This window comes from Cicer arietinum, chromosome 1 (genome assembly GCF_000331145.2).
Source record: "Cicer arietinum cultivar CDC Frontier isolate Library 1 chromosome 1, Cicar.CDCFrontier_v2.0, whole genome shotgun sequence".
Classification (NCBI taxonomy): Eukaryota; Viridiplantae; Streptophyta; class Magnoliopsida; order Fabales; family Fabaceae; genus Cicer; species Cicer arietinum.
The window spans coordinates 46,134,105-46,151,043 of NC_021160.2; the positions used below are offsets into that span (position 1 = coordinate 46,134,105).

Consider the following 16,939-nt stretch of genomic DNA (forward strand, 5'->3'; position numbering starts at 1 on the left):
TAGAGAAAATGGGGAGTTTCGTAGATACGACACCTAAGCAAAATAGTTTTGTAGAGATGACACATAAGTATGGTTGAACTTTAGATTACACATGTATATAGAAGATAGATAGATATAGACCCAAAATAAACAATGAAACAAATTGTTTTTAATATCTTCTATGCACATCTTTAGTAGAAAGAAACAAAATTAAAATGTGGGTCCCACCAAAATTATGATAATGTGAAGATTCACACTTCATAGAGAGCAATTCACAACCAAACATCACAATTTCAATATGATTTACAAATACAATGAAATAGGTTTTGAGCCTTTTGACATCAAAGTGTATAGAGTTCTATCATGGACAATTTATTACCCCTAATATCCATTCTTAGTATGATAGCAATTCCAATCACCATTGCCTTATTCTTATAATGTGTGATAACCTGAAAACTATCTACAACTCTGTCATAAAATATAAACAAAAATATATCAAAAAAAGTTGATGTATCTGATACAATATTTTGGACCAAAGACATCAACTTCTTTAACTCATTTTTGCATATTTTGAGACAAGAGGGAGTACAATTTTTCGAAAAACAACCGATCATTCAATGTGCCAAACACTCTCTGTTGAGACAAGAACAGACAAAGTATAAACTCTCTTTTGAAATATTGAAAAACCAAAAGCATGGATAAAAATAACTGATAACTTCCCTTCACATTTCAGAAGAATGTTGAGAAACCTTTCGCCAAAAAAATATAATAATCCACAAAGGTGCTTCAACTCCTTCTTCCAAAGAAAAGAAGCTTACGGAATCCTTTCGCTGCTTTCGAAGTGTCCGCCTCCTCATTGATCCATTTCTTCCTGGTTTGGATTGATTCTTGCATCACTTGGTTACTAGGTGGAGGTGTAGAAATTTGTATTTCTGAGACTTTAGGAGGAGTAACATTACTCTCATCTATTTTCTGATTAACCTTTGATCTCTCAGGAGTAAATATTAATGGTTTGCTAGGCAATGCATCTGTAGAAGTTGGGATCATGTCGGTGTTATATTGAGGTTGGTTTTCACTAGGCAGTGAAGATAACTTGTTTGATACTTCTTCATGCATGATATCTCTTTCTGAAGTCAAATATCTTGAAGCATTCGAAAGCTCTCCATTGTCTTTCAAATCAATAGTATTGTTGTTTGGTTCGACATTTTGTGTCGCATCAGATTTGGTTGGCAACACTACTGAGGCTTCTATTTCATTCTTAGTCTGTGCATTAGTATCAGAAAGAACTTTCACTTTTGTTTTACGTGCATCTTCTTTATGATTTGAAGATTTGACTTCTTTTTGGAGCTGTTTCTTCTTTTCTGGTGCAGGAGTCTTCTGCAAAGGTTTTTTGGTTGGAACTGATTTTGCTTGATTCGGGGAAACCTTCTGCTGAGTTACTCGGGCAGTCGAAAGGCGATCGATGGTTGAACTCCTATGGACTGGTTTGTTCAATTTCTTATTAGTCTCTTCATTAGATGGATGAATCTTAGGATTCCCTTTCTTAGTTTCCATTACAGTCTTCTTAGAGGCGCTTCTTTCGGCAATTCTGTTCTGTCGTTGGATCATTAGTTCCTCCCTTCGCTTTCTATTTTCTTCTTCCTATTATTTGAAGTGGAAAGTAAAGATTAACAAATAAAATTCTCAACTAACTTATGAATTTGCAACTGAAAGCTATAGATAATAATTTTAAGAAAAGAAAAATTCACATGTATTGTTACTTCTTAGTTAGTTTACCTTCCCGGATTTGCTCTTTGTAATGGTAGTTTTGCTTCCAGGCAATGCTCTACTTCTTGACATGGTATCAGATTTGCTTTTCACAAGAGATGTATTTGGAGCCTTTGATTTTGCATCTTTACTTGTAACTTTCCCAGTTTTCACTCCAGTAGTTTTCTTATTGGCGCCTTCACGATTAGACAATTGATTTTTTCTATCGGTTTCAATTTCAGAAAGCTTTTTATTTGTTTCTTTTGATGAAATGTTATTTTCATAGTCCATTTCCATGCTCAATGGTGCTGCATTTTGCTCGACTGCTGAATCGCGATCAAGAATCATGAAGAGATCATCTGGCTCCTGAGAAGTTAATTTTTCAGTCTTCTTGTGTGAGCTTTCTTGTGTTTTGTTTGTGAATTCAGCAGCACCGACAATGTCTGAAACCAGACTTATATCAGCAGCTGATTGAGAGTTGAATTGATCTTGTGATGGCCGTCGAGCTTGAATCATGAAAGAGTCATCAGCCAAAATATCTTTATTGTTTTTCTCTACATGTAAACAATCTGTAGCTGAAGATGAAATGGAAACGCCATTAAAGATACTCAAATCTTGGTGTTGATTCACATTTGACACAGAATAGCTACCCGATTCTTCGTTTCTCTGACAAAATAATAACTCCTCATTAGAACTTTTCTTTTTCTGCATAAATGAAGGTCCATCCTTCCCTTCTTTGAAGTATTCAACACGATCTTGACTCTTACTGTTAAATTCCCTCTCTGTCACAACAAAGGAATCATTTGAAACTACTCGAGTTTTAGTGACGTCCGCATTGTGGTTAAATCCATTTGACCTTCCATCTTCAAAATTCTTGTTCATAATATATTCTTCCTGAAACTTCATAGACTGATTTTCTGTATCATTAGTAGAATCATCATCATCTCTCAAAAGAAGATTCTGGAAAGCATCCCAGTTGTTGTTGCCTTTTAGGCCATTGGAATCGGCATCGGTTGAACCATTTAGCATTCCATGGTGCTTTGCACTATGTTGTTTCTTATGGCGAAGTGAGGATGACTTGTGTTTCAAGGAATCTCCATTGATAAATTCTTCCTCATTGGATAAACTTCCCTCTGTGATACTACTGTTATTACCGTCTCCATTTGAGGTTATATAGTTTATATTACGTATAACTACTTTCCTTGAGGACTTCTTTCCATGCTTCTTTTTGTGCAGACGCTCCGTTGAAGACTTCTTCTTGCTTTGCCTTGAAAGGTCATCTGAATCACTCTCATCAGTAGACTCAGACGATGCACTTGACTCGTCTTCTTCAGAGTGCTCCAGTACTTGAGATTGTTTGTTTTTCTTCTTGTTCTTCTTCCTATAGGATGATTTATGAGAATCCGATTCTTGGTCCGGTACAATATGAGAGCGATCACTGTTTGGAGACCATTGAATATTCCCAGGATAATATGAAGAAGGAACCTGCATACCAGGATACATGTAACTTTGGTATGGAGGCATTTGTTGAAATGCATGACCTTGAAAATTGTGAATGTACTGCGGATGATGGTTTGGCGGCCAAGACATTGGCATTTGAGCCCTTCCATCCAATGATGATGGTGTTTGACCCGATGTTGGCAAGCTATAATCTGCAAATTTTCAAAATAATTATAATTAACATACTTCTTGATCTATTTCTATAATATTTAAGTTGTTTGATAGACTTTTTTTCTTCCAGAAAATTAGTCACAAATAGTTTTATTAGGAAATCATAAGTACGAAGTTTTATACGTCAAATGAAGCACAAATCGAGCATGATCCCACAATTGATAGGAGTTAACGTTTTTTATTTTTTATAGACAAATGTTAGTATATTAGTTGTTGTTATGTTGGTACTTTCTCCTTCACTAGAATTTGAACCTGGTCTTTTAATTGCTTCAACACCTTCAATCTTTAACTCAAATCAGTTGAACTACCCTACTCCCAGAAGTTCATGTCTTAATTCTATATTTCTCAGAAGGTCAATACATATTGTTTCTTTAACAATGAAGAAAGGAGACCGATGGCGATGACATTTGCAAAAGACAAGAAGTGTTCCAAACAAAACTGTTTTGTTTTTTTGGAGACAATTTTACTCGGGTGAAGACCAAGATAGTGAATCCACTGTGTCAGGTTCGAGCTTTGTAGATGGATAAAACTTAGTTGGGAGGGGAGATCCCCTAAAAATGATCACCCAAATACCCCAACAGAGATTAATTATCATCAAAGCTGATGAATTTTCGTAGTAATAACATGGTTATCAAAAAATAAGATACTGAATCCACTTAGTAGTAAAGGATGATACCTTGGCCAATATCCAAACTTGCATGGCTTGGGGTTGAATCAGAAATGGAAGCATCAACTAAGCTGTTTAGTTTACCACCCGAGTCATCTTCACCAGCAAGTATGATTCCAGATGTCCTCAAGTAAGGCAATTCGGGTTGAGAAGACACCTGCATGGCTGCAATTTCATCCATCCATAGCTTGTCTTCATTCTTTTGTTTGCATAACTCTAAGAAATTTAAGCATGCTTTCCTACATGAGTCATGAAATTATATTAAATACCAAAATGAACTGTTTTAATGGATTAATGTTATTTTCCAATATGCTTGCATACCTTAAACGTGAAGCCCCAAAAGCATCGGCGAAACAAATAAGATCATCCATAAATTCGGGGTAAAATCCTGCTACTAAAGCACGTGCATAGGCCATTGCTTGTTCTTTGCAAAGCATAGCTTTACGATTGTCTAGAACACGATGAAGGCGTACCCTGCAATAAACAGACGAAGATTCATTGGACTATATTGTATAAACAATAAAAAGATGTGTGAAAACACCAAAAATATATACCTGGAATTCTCTTCATATCCATCTTGATTGGTTCCACTTGATTCACCTTTCTGCCAAAATGCACAAGGCGATGAAAGAGTCAATATCTTGCCAAAACCAAAGAAAGCAAGGACATTATTATGGTAATGTTTGGTCAAAATTAGCTGATAACTGAAAGTGGATGAACTAGCAGATAGCATATAGCTAATAACAAATAAGCTAATTGAAGTGTTTGGTAAAGTTGACTGTTCAATTATATGATAAATATAAAAGGATATAAAAGGACATTCTACAAACCTTGGAGGAAATATTTGACCTTTTGACACGGCCGTCCGCATATGATACATTTCCTGTTAATTCCACATCAAGATATGAATTCCTTTGAGATAATCCATCATACAGAAGAAAAACTTTGAAGTTGAATTTGACAGTAATGATTTTCAATCACAGAGAATATTGTGACCTATAGAGATATTATTTGCTAATTTACTGTCATATCAACTAGTAAAAACTGCGCGAATAATTGCACGGATGCAGGGAAATAAATAGCAGGAGACAGATGTGTGAAATTCCTCCTAATAAAAAATATGTCACTTTATACATCTCAAAGTAAAAATACCATTGGACTTTATGACTTAGTAATTGCATTTGGAAAGAAGATTGAAAAGAAACATAAGAATTTACCATAGGGAAGTTTAATTAAGAACAATGATGAGCAAAAAAGGTTGAGAAGGACCTTTATTTTCTGTGATATATGCAATCAAAAGAAAGATAAGGCACCAATGTCATTATGATTTTCCCATCCATACCTTCTGCCTCTTCCACTAAGTTGCTCTTGTCACTTGATTGAATTGAACCTTCTATCTGCACAATCTCCTTTTCTATGGTAACAAACCTCTCAAGAACTTCTGGTGTGCTTACAAATCTAACAAACCTATATAAAATGAAGCAAAACATACACACAGCATTGGTCTTATAGATTTCTTCTGTTTTATGTATAACACACACACCATAGTTCTAAATTGCATTAGCAATATAAATGATTTTTTAGACTAGTGAAACCGCAACGTAATGGCAGTCAAATCAGCAACATTTTTATGCAATTTTTCGCAATATCAAGGATCCAGAGGTATCTGCGACCACAATTTAAAACCTTGATCCACCATAGTAACTAAAGGAGATTAATTATTCCTTGGTGTGATCAAAATTTCAAAATTTTCACCAATGAGAACACTTTCAAATCCAATTTATCAAAAACCAATAATTGTTACAAAATAAAAAAGAGAACTAAAAATAAAAAGAAAACCTTTGCAAGGTGGCTTTGGTGAACCATGGAGCATATGTTGAAACTGGTTGTAGAGTGATGGAATAGCCACCTTTTGAAATCTGATCTTTTGCAAACTTAAGGTGACAAAGAAAAGGTTCTAACAGCCCAGAAGCTAGTCTTTCACTAACACCTCCACCAACAATCACCAAGTCACATCTTCAACATACAAAAACAAAACTCAAAACCACAACAACAAAAAAATGAAAACTTTTTCTCTTTCTTTATTTTTTTTATACAATTGTAATGTGAATTGTGAAGTTGAAGAACAAACCTTGTTCTTGTTGGGGTGAGTTGAAAAAGGGCATGATCAAGATAAGAGCTTGGATCCATAGCTAGAGTTAGAGTGTTTGAAAGCTCTTTTTTGGATCCTTAAAAAGTCTATGTTGTTCTTCCCTATGATGTTTCACATAGAATGGAAAACATAAAGAAAGAGGTTCAGAAGAATGTGAGAATGTGGATCCAATCCAACAGAACAGGCTGTCTCATGTTTCTTCTATTCTATTTCTATCTTTCATTGACATACATGTTTTCTGGAAAGAGAATTATAAGTAATAATGTCATGTGATAATAATTCAAAGTGGTTGAGATTAAATATCTAAAAGAGTTTTGAGAAAGAAAAAAATGTATAAAGTTCAAACTCCAATAATGTAACATTTTATTAATACTAATAATTAATATTTAATACTAATAATTAATATTTTATTAATAGTAAAGATCAAACTCAAAATCTTTTTGTCATTACTATTTAGTTATATAGAGAAAAATGAAATAATGCAATTGAATTCAATCCTATCCAAAGTGGTGGTGGTGGTAGAAGAAGAAAGAAAAGTATGTTGGGAGGTCCATTTTCATGTGAGTGTTAACTTGTGATAAAAGAGAGGAGAGTAGAAAGGGACTATTTCTCTTTTCTATGACTATGTTGCTTTAAGCATGTCGGTGTCATTCACAGGTAAAGAAAGAGTGAGTAAATGAGCAGCAAAGAATAATCACTCTTGTTGCTTTCACTATCACACTTGTCACTGCAAAATTAAGTACAAATAAATAATCTCATGTCAAATTTCAGAAGGTATACTTCAAAAATGTGCATATGTAGGAATTAGAGGGACATAAGTTTTTAGTTATTATAAATATATTATATATTTTTTTAGTTATTTTAATTATTTTTTTTAAATAATAGTTTTTTAAATTTTTTTATTAGTAATTATGCTTTTTATTTTAAATTAATTTATGTGTATAGTTTTAATTTTTGAATTATTTTTAAGATATAAAAATCTTTTTTACAAAAGTTTAAATTTTTTTAATGAAGAATTAATTAAATATGAATTTATATGGTTTTGGCATTTATAAATTCATCTTTTGTTAAAAAAATTTAAATTTTTGTCAGAATTTTTTTATAATATTCTAAATATAATTTAAAAAATATTTCAAATATTTAAATAGTACACATGAGTTACTTAATAGTAGAGATCAAATTTGTTGAAAAAATATTAGAGGGATTTTTGTTCAAGAAAAAATTTAAAGTGACTAAAAATAAATTATAATATATTTATCAAAAACTTATTTGACCTTATTAATAAATGTGAGATCTATAGTCTGACCACCTAAAGATGGTCCATCATCGTTGAAAATTTTAACGATAATCGACGATACTCTACATAAATAATAATTCATGATTCCTCTTTTCTTTATAATTAAGACGGTCAATTTAATATCAATTCAATTTAAAATAACATTTAATTTCTCTTAATTTTTTTCAAACTAGTGTCATTTAACTCTGAATCATAAAAATAGATATTACTATCAAACTTTTTTTACTTTTTGACTTGATTTAATTAAGTTAATAGGGACCGTGGGAGTTTAAAGCAATTTATTGGTGTGTATCACATGTGATTGTCGTAAACTACCGGATACTAAATTTGATTCACGATTATTAAAAAATTAAGCCTGTAAAGATAATTGAGTTTATTTGTCAAAATGGCGAGTCAAAACAACTAAACTTGTGTATAACTCAACTTTAAATTTTAAGAAAATAACTTATTTTATAAAACTCAAAGTCGAATTTTACAAGAAAAAAATATTTCAATAAAATTAAAATTAAAAAAAAAAACTACTTTTGTATAATTCGGATTTGAGCTTGTAAAAATATTATTTATAAAAATTGGCTTTCTAAAACTTAACATCAAGTTATACCGAAGTACTAATTGTAATATAAATTAGACATATTAAGTATATTATCAATTTTTTTTAAAACTTGAAAAATGACAATGAGTAAGGGAGTAACTTTTTGTTATGCAAAAATCAAATTTGATTTTTATAAAAAGAAATTAATTTTTAATTGATTTTAATTAAGCTTGTAGAAACTTTCAGGATCTAGTGCTAATGGTTGATGCGTAAGATGCATAAATGATGAATTCTGAAATGCTAAGTATGATTCATGATATCAAGTTTGTCGCTACTTCACACTTTAAATTAAGGCGTTCATAATAAATTAGTGATCCTTAAATCTTTGAAGAACAAATAATAGTCGGGATTTTTATTATGAGAAATGAGTTTTGTGTCAAGGAATTGAAACTTAATCTATTTTGCTAATGTGGCTGAAGGCTTCGTTTGGAGGTCAATAAACAAACTTATAATTTATATGTTCTGTTTCGTAGCATTATAATTTATAACTTATAGTGTTTGTTGATAAAGTAATTCAAGTAGTTTATAAATTTATAATTTTTTTTCTCCAATTTTATCTTTATTACTGTAGCTAAAATCATTTTATATCCTTTTTAATTTATTTATTATAATATAAAATAAATAATTTTAGAATAATTTTAATAAATAATAATTTAAAATAAATAAACTAACTACACAAATAAAAAAATAATTTATTTTTTATAATTTTAAATTATTTATAAATAATTTAAAATAATTAATATTTTAAAGTAAACAATTAATTAATTAATTTTAGTTTAAAATAAATAAAATAGAAAAATAAATAAAAAAATATATCAGATTGATAAATTTTAAATTAATAATCAAATAAAATTTAAATTACTACTTTTAAAATATTTTAAGTATTAACTGATAAAATTTAAGCTAAATATCAGCCGTGGTCCCTTAACTTAATTTTAGTTAACGTTTTAATCATTTATCTTTTTTTTTTTCTTTCTGATTTGGTCATTTATTTTAATTTTAAGTGACAATTTGATATTTTATGTTTTAAAATGTCAACAATATTATCCTTATTTTTTGCAAAAATTCATAAAAAACTTCAAACAAAACTCATAAAATTAATTATCATTCTCAATATAATGTAATTTTATCAAATTCATAACTTAAATCTTTTAATAGACTCATATTTTCATCTCCAACAACATCAAATAAAGAATGATAAATATGAGTTTATTTGAAGATTTGAGTTACGAATTTGATTAAATTTGTTTTATATTGCAAAATATAATTAATTTTATGGATTTTATTTGAAAATTTTGATGAATTTTTGTAAAAAAGAGGATAATATTGTTGACATTTTAAAACATAAAAAATCAAATTGTTATTTAAAATTAAAATAAAGGACCAAATTGGAAACACAAAAAGATAAAAGACTAAAACGTTAACTGAAATTACGTTAAGGGATCACAAATGGTATTTAGTCTAAAATTTATTTTTAATTAAGAACACCTTTATATGTCATTCTATATTTTTAAATTAATTGAACCGTTAAATCAATTAACTTAACAATTATCAATTATAAATTTATAAATTATATGGTATTAGTCAATTTTACCAAACAAAACCTTTTTGCTTGCAAAGTTCACTTGCTACTAATAGAGAAATTAGAAGTTGATAAAAAAAATAACGGCAACCTTTGTAGATCTTCATATTTTTAAATAAAAAATTAAAGTGTAAAACATAATATAATTCACATCTTAATTATATTGTCATTTAAAAAATATCATTTATTATCTATAGCACCATAATAAGTTCATTAAATAAAATAAAAAACAAAAAACAATTTTTTTGATGTACTAACTCAAAACTCAAATAAATAAATATGTTCAACACTGTTAAATATATACAAATTATTGATTATGAGTTAATTAGTTAGATATCACTAACTTACATAAAGGATTGATGTAGTGCATTGCAATTAAGCACTCTTGCCAAATTGTTGCATATGTGGTTTGCAATGATTGGAGTGAATTAATTAGAGCAAGCTAGCTGTCAATAAGAAGTGCTTTTGGTACAAACAAATGTACATCTCCATAACAAGGGAAACCGACAAATAGTAGTAAGACAACCAAGGCTCACCAATTATAATGACAAAACAATTATTAGGAAGAATGTTTTGTTCTTACACTTTTTAAAAAGGACTTTCCATATGAAGATAAATAATTACTATCTTTTAATTAATTTCTCCTAAAAACTAAACAATTGTCATATTCAACAAAGAGAAAAGAAAAACTAATTTTCCTTTGGTTCTTGTATCATTTGGAGGAGTGGATGGAGTAGATGAATGGTTAATTAAAAGAAAAATCAACTCATTATCATGCAAAGAAAATTTCATAGTTATGTTTCTTTGATTTAATTATAAAAAACAATTTTTTTGAGAAGTTATTAAAAATAATTTCTTTTATAGATAAATAAATCACTTTATTGGATTTAATTAGCACTAGTGGATGTGGTTGAATTACTTTTACATATGTATATATAAAGAAATTTGGCCTTGGTGATAATCGATGTCTTTTCAGCTTAATGTGGGTTAATATATCGTTTTCCAACAGAAATCAAAAGCTTATAGCTGATGCTTCACCATCTATTTGCTGTTAGTATACACTTTATTGTCATTTGATTTGATAGTTGTTGGCTGTAATTTTATTTACAAAAATAAAAGTTTATGCATTTCATTCGAAAAACGAAAAAAAATGTGAAATATGATATTATAAAAATATTTTTTAAGTATAGATGAACACTGAGTTGCTATGATCAATCTGTTCTACAAACCTCACACTCAAGTTTTGGTCTACATCTTTGACCGATGTAATATTTAATGGCTCTATATTAGAAAAGATAAAATTTAGAAGCATATATTTAAGTGTTTGTTAATTTAAAATATATTTTTTATTATTTAAAACAAACCTTGAGAAAATTATAGATTTGACAAATTATGAGTAGTTATAAGTATTTTTAAGTTAAAAACAACACCAAAACACATTAAAAAAAAATGCATCCAATTTTTGTTCTAATAGTGATAACATATGTCAAAAGGTTTAGAATCTTAGTATTCTCTATGATACGAGAGTTAACCCTATGAGGGAAAATTTAAACTAAAGAGGTATAAATGTTCATGTAAGACATAGGAAATCACCATTAGGATTCTAAAGCAAAATGCGACACAAATCTTACTTGGAAGGGGAAACGGATTTTAGGTGCTGTAATTAGAGATAGAGAATTTTACTTTGGTTGTGGATGACTATTGAGGAATCTGGAAGTATAAGAGCCACAACAGAGACAAATGATTTAGGACTACAAGAGCCTTCGATAACACATCTCTACCTAAAACTTTAAAGCGTTAGATATATGAGTCACCTCTCTTATATATTCAACATTTAGCTCATTTATAATCACTGTAAAACTTAACAACTTACACTTGAACCCCACAATCTTTCCTCTCAAATGTGAGTCTTCCACATCCTATATTTGCACAACTGTTATTACCAACAGGTTACGACTTCTAGCTACACTAAAAGACTTTGATACAAGGATCCAATGTTAGGATCATGATCCTGCTCTTGCTCCAATCAGAGTTGATACCACTTTTTGGATAGCTTAAGGGTATGAGAGAAACAAACAATCAAATGTTCTAGAACTACAAGAGACTTTGATATCACATCTCCACTCAAAATCTTAAGAAAATGGGTATATGAGCCACCTCTATTATATATCCAACATTTAATTCATTTGTAGTCGATGGAAGATTTAACCACTCACATTTGAACCCGACAACGACTTCTATAATGAAGGGTTACACATGTTTTTCAATGTTGAATTTGCTCATCAATGTTGCTTCATATATGTGCCATTTAGGATTCTTGACAATCATGTTTTTCCTCGAAAATATTTTGGTTCGTTAGTTGAAGTCATCTTATACAATTCTGGTTTGTTTCAATTTATGTCTTTTAGGTATTTTAGTCGAAATTGTAATGAGATCACCCATATCTTAGTCTTCACTCTTTAGATAATCCAAATAAAATTTAGATCGTAAGATTCCTAATATTGTACTTTTACATCCATTTGAACTCTTCTTTATAAAAGTATTTTTTTAAAATAAAAGAAAATATTCAAACACATATTATTAATTAAATCGACTAATTGCATAACAAAAATCAAATCAACTACTACTTTAGAGTTTATTTCAGTGATATCATTATACACGAATAATAATAATTTTCTCTTATATTTTTTGTTTTAGAATAATGTGAGATGTAGTTCAAATATTTGTTTAGGAAAATATGAGTGTACCGGAGGTTGATGGTGTTGGAAAGAAGTTTATGTGTAAAATTTTTTTCATAGTACTTTTATTATTTTGTTGCATGTAAGACAAAAATCACGACTTTTTTTCTCCAATTGTGTTTGATTGTGTTCCTTTATTTGATGTATATTATCTATGTCTGTTTTTCCTATAATTTGGTGTCAGAGCTTTTAGTTTGTTCTAGGGAAATATAATTCTTAGTATATTATGTGGTTGCACTATTGTCTAATCATCCACATCATAAAAGAAATGTGATATTGTGAAATTGTTATTTGAAAATGTTTTGGCTAGGAAAGACTTAGTATTTAAGTGATCGTAAAGTTGTAATGTATTGTGTTTCTGGAGTGTAGGCGAGAATTGATTTCAAAGGCCCAATAAGTCTAAAAATTGTATGGCCTAATGAGGATAAAAAACGAGGACACGACTTGGTGAGATTCTAAATGCATGGGAGTTTTTGAGAATAATGTGGAAGTAAAAGATTAGAAAAGAAATAGAAAAAAAAGGGAAAAGGTAGGCTCAATGCATCATTTATATATATTGATCAAACAAGATTTGAGGGGAAGCCGCATCTATCATTTCAAAAATCAGAAACAGAATTGCAGAGAAAAAAAGTTAGAGAAATAAAAATACAATCCCTTTGGAAAGTTTGTAGAATTTAAAGTCGGAGTAAAATATCTCAATTTTGTAGTAAAAATTCACATTCTTTTTTTAAGGGTTTTATTTATTTTCTCTTTATTGATGAATATTTCTATTATTTATTTACTTTTTATATGTTAATGAGTAAATAAACTCTTTTTTTAGGATTTTTGGTAAATCTTACGATTAAAATATATTTTTATTATGTCTTAGTTTTAATTTATGTTTGGAATGTTCAACCTTTGCATGCATTAATAAATCAATTGATTAGTGACCAACTACAATTATCTAATTGTCATTATAAAACACGTTATTTTTTCTCCGATGTTGACATTTCTACATTATATTTTTCTGTTTGATTGTGTTTCTTTAGTTTCTATATGTATGTTCTTTCCAAAAGTTTGTTGTATCATAATTTTGTGCACTTTTATTATATATATATATATATATATATATATATATATATATTCAAGAGACACTTTAATAATCAAATATACACTTCTATTTTTACTAATTGAGCTTTGAAACATCATTTTTAAATTAATTGATTATATGTTCTTTCCAAAAGTTTTTTGTATCATAATTTTGTGCTCTTTTATTATATATATATATATATATATATATATATATATATTCAAGAGACACTTTAATAATCAAATATACACTTCTATTTTTACTAATTGAGCTTTGAAACATCATTTTTAAATTAATTGATTATCGACAAACATTCATCTCATATATAGTTTGTATAATTAATTAGAATCAATGTATTATAACTTTTCTCATCTAAAAATTTTTTAAGAGAAAAATAATAAATACACATAATTTTCCCACACTATTAGTTCGAAATAAAAACAAGCTAAAAGATTATTTCAATATGGAAGTTAATAAGACTTAATTGATAAAATTAGCTAAAAGTTTATATCTGGTAACTGATAAACTAATTGAAATGTTCGGTAAAATTAGCGGTTCATTAGCTTAAAAATGTAAAATGACACAAAATTACATTCTTAATTATTATTTTTTATCAATTCTTAAAATATTTTAAAAATAATAATTTAAAATTTATCAACCTGGTATGTACATATTTTTGTTTATCTATGTAAATATAAATTATTAATTATTTACTTTAAAGTATTAATTATTTTAAAATTTAAATAATTTATAAATAAATGATTTATTAATCACATATATATTTTTTATTTAGCTATTTTATTAATTTTAAATTATAATGAATAAACTATTTTAAATTACTTACTTTAAATTATTATTTATTAAAATTATTTTAAATTTTAAATTACATAAATTATAAAAGTATTTTAAAATTTTAAGTTATAATAAAAAAATTATAAAAACTAAAAATTAATTTTAGTTACAATAAACTACTTGAATTAGCTTATAAAATACACTAAAGCTTGTAATTGACTATTAGCAAAGAGAAACTATAAACTCGTTTTTTTTTTCCTTTCAAACATCACTAGTAGAAAATGAAGTTTTTAACTCGGTTAATTGGTAAACGACTTACTAAAATAAAGCGGTGGTAATTTTGTAAATATTTAAAATTTAACTCAATTACTTAGCTAAACGACTTAATAGTCGTAAATATTTAAAATTTGTTTAACCCGATTATATTGATAACCGATTTAGAGCATATTTACAAAATATAAAAATCATGTATTTAACATTTTATATTCCTACGCCCTAACCATCGCGCCTTAAACCTTATCGTCACCATTCAGCTATCGTCGATCTCACAGTCGTCATCATCTCCATTTTATCGTCATCATTCCATGTCACAATGTCACAGGTTTGATTTTCAAATTATATTAATACTTTTTTTTATAATAATTTTCTACTATTATAATGGTTGATATATAATAATAATTTTTAACATGTTACTAAAATCAGCAGTATGTATCATCGTCTCCATTTTACCATCAACATTACGCTGTACTCCGTCGACGTTTTCAATTGATCGTCACCACTCCATGTCACAGTTTTGATTTTTAAGTTCATTTACGTAGAGATATTAGTAATTTTTTTTATAATTTTCTACTATTATAATGGTTGATATATAACAATCATTTTTAATTTCGAGAGAGTTATACACTTATGGGAAAAAAGGAAGTAAAAAAAAAAAAATAACATGTCAAGTTCATTATTTTTAAACGAACTCTTTGTCATTTTGTTTGGAAACTACATATGGACTTGCATTTTCTTTTTTTCGCTAAATTTTTCCTTAGTCAAGTATATGTTACACTATTTCTCTTCATCTTTATAATTTTCAAAAAATAGTAATATATTTTATAAGAATTTTTTAAGTCTTTCAGATGGATGTAAGAGATTTTGTCATTTATATTAACAAGTTAAATTATATATTTTACATGTTTTATTTTATATAATAGGGAGCAAAACAATAATTAAAATAATAACAATAAAGAAGAAAACAACAATAGTATACTGTTATTAGATTACTCTGAATTAATATGAATATGACACATTAATTAAGACAATAAATAAAAAAAGTAAAGAACAACAAGGTGTGGATAAATGTTTACAATTTACTTTAAAAAAAACTTCCTAAAAGTGAAGGAAAATTTTATTGTATATGTGTTAGTGTTTAAATGTAAATCGGTTACATTTTGAATAAATAAAAAATCATCTTATTTATTATGAGATTTGCCATAATTATACAAAATGGGTATAACATGGTGATTTGTTAAATATGACAAATTTATAAGTGTGGCTACATATGTTGAACATTGTAAAAACGTTGATTCAGGGATGCAGGTACACAATTTTTTACAAGTTGTTATTGATTGTGTTTTTTTTATGATTGTATGATAAAAAATTACAAGTTGTTATTGATTGTATTTTTTAACGTTCGTATGATAAAAAAATTAGGATTCAACCGATATTATTTTTTTTTCCTCCCACATAATTGATGTCTCGAGATCATTTCATTCAGATCAAACTAAAGAAGTTCAAAAACATTGTGTGAATTTTATCTTGAAATTAATTGAAGAAAATGACAATGCTAATGTAGCTCTATTGAATATTGCTACAAATTTTGTAATTTTGTTAATGGATATCTAAATCATTTTTCCATCTTATCAAGATTAGTCATAAATGAGAGACATCTTCTTCGTACTCTATATTTTGTATGAACATCTTATATTATATTTTTGGTTATTAGATGATTATATAAAATTGTGGTTGCAAGTACAAAACTCTTATTTGAAATTTATTACGAAATATTATAAATATGAATGGATCAAGAGCATAAAAATAAAATAAAAAATTTATTAAAAAAAATAATTATTTTAACTCTATCTACTAAGTTAGTTGATCAAAAGATCTGACTTAAAAAGTTGATTTGTTGAACTGAATTTATGATGTTTAAATCGGTTAAGCTGAACTGACTTAACATGATGAAGTTCTGTTAAGTCGGTTAATGAAACGAGTTAAGAAAAATCATATTTTTTAAGTCGTTTCACTACAAGAAATTTAAATTATTGCGACAATGGCCTACGGCGGTTGTGAAGAAACCGCCTTCATTCTTCGTTTGCGACGGGTGGTGCGACGGTTATGGACAACCGTCGTCGCGTTTTGTTGTAAAACGCGCGTTCCTTTTCACATCTTGTGTCATTCCTTCCATTTTCCTTAAAATCGCGCCTTCAACCATCATAATGCAAAAAACCCTAAAATTACTCATCTTGCGAAAAGCCCCAAATCTCTAAAATCCCCTGAAGCCTCGCATGCTCAAACTCGAAGCTCTGTGTACTCAAACTTGAACTTCAACTAAAATCCATGCGCATTGCTTTGCACCGCCGCTGCATTTTGTTCTAAACTTCATAGGT

General features: G+C 28.3%; 1 protein-coding gene across 1 annotated transcript; it reads right to left on the reverse strand.

Moving 5' to 3' along the window:
* Positions 1 to 250: 250 nt before the first annotated feature.
* On the reverse strand, positions 251 to 6,721 carry LOC101507542 (COP1-interacting protein 7). The gene is made up of 9 exons (XM_004487625.4): positions 6,195 to 6,721; positions 5,903 to 6,079; positions 5,406 to 5,530; positions 4,894 to 4,946; positions 4,618 to 4,667; positions 4,385 to 4,537; positions 4,073 to 4,302; positions 1,756 to 3,377; positions 251 to 1,620 (listed from the first exon to the last, which is right to left on the reverse strand). Exons 1-9 carry the CDS (start codon positions 6,251 to 6,253, stop codon positions 766 to 768), a joined length of 3,324 nt encoding a protein of 1,107 aa, XP_004487682.1. The 5' UTR covers positions 6,254 to 6,721; the 3' UTR covers positions 251 to 765.
* Between the last annotated feature and the right edge of the window lie 10,218 nt (positions 6,722 to 16,939).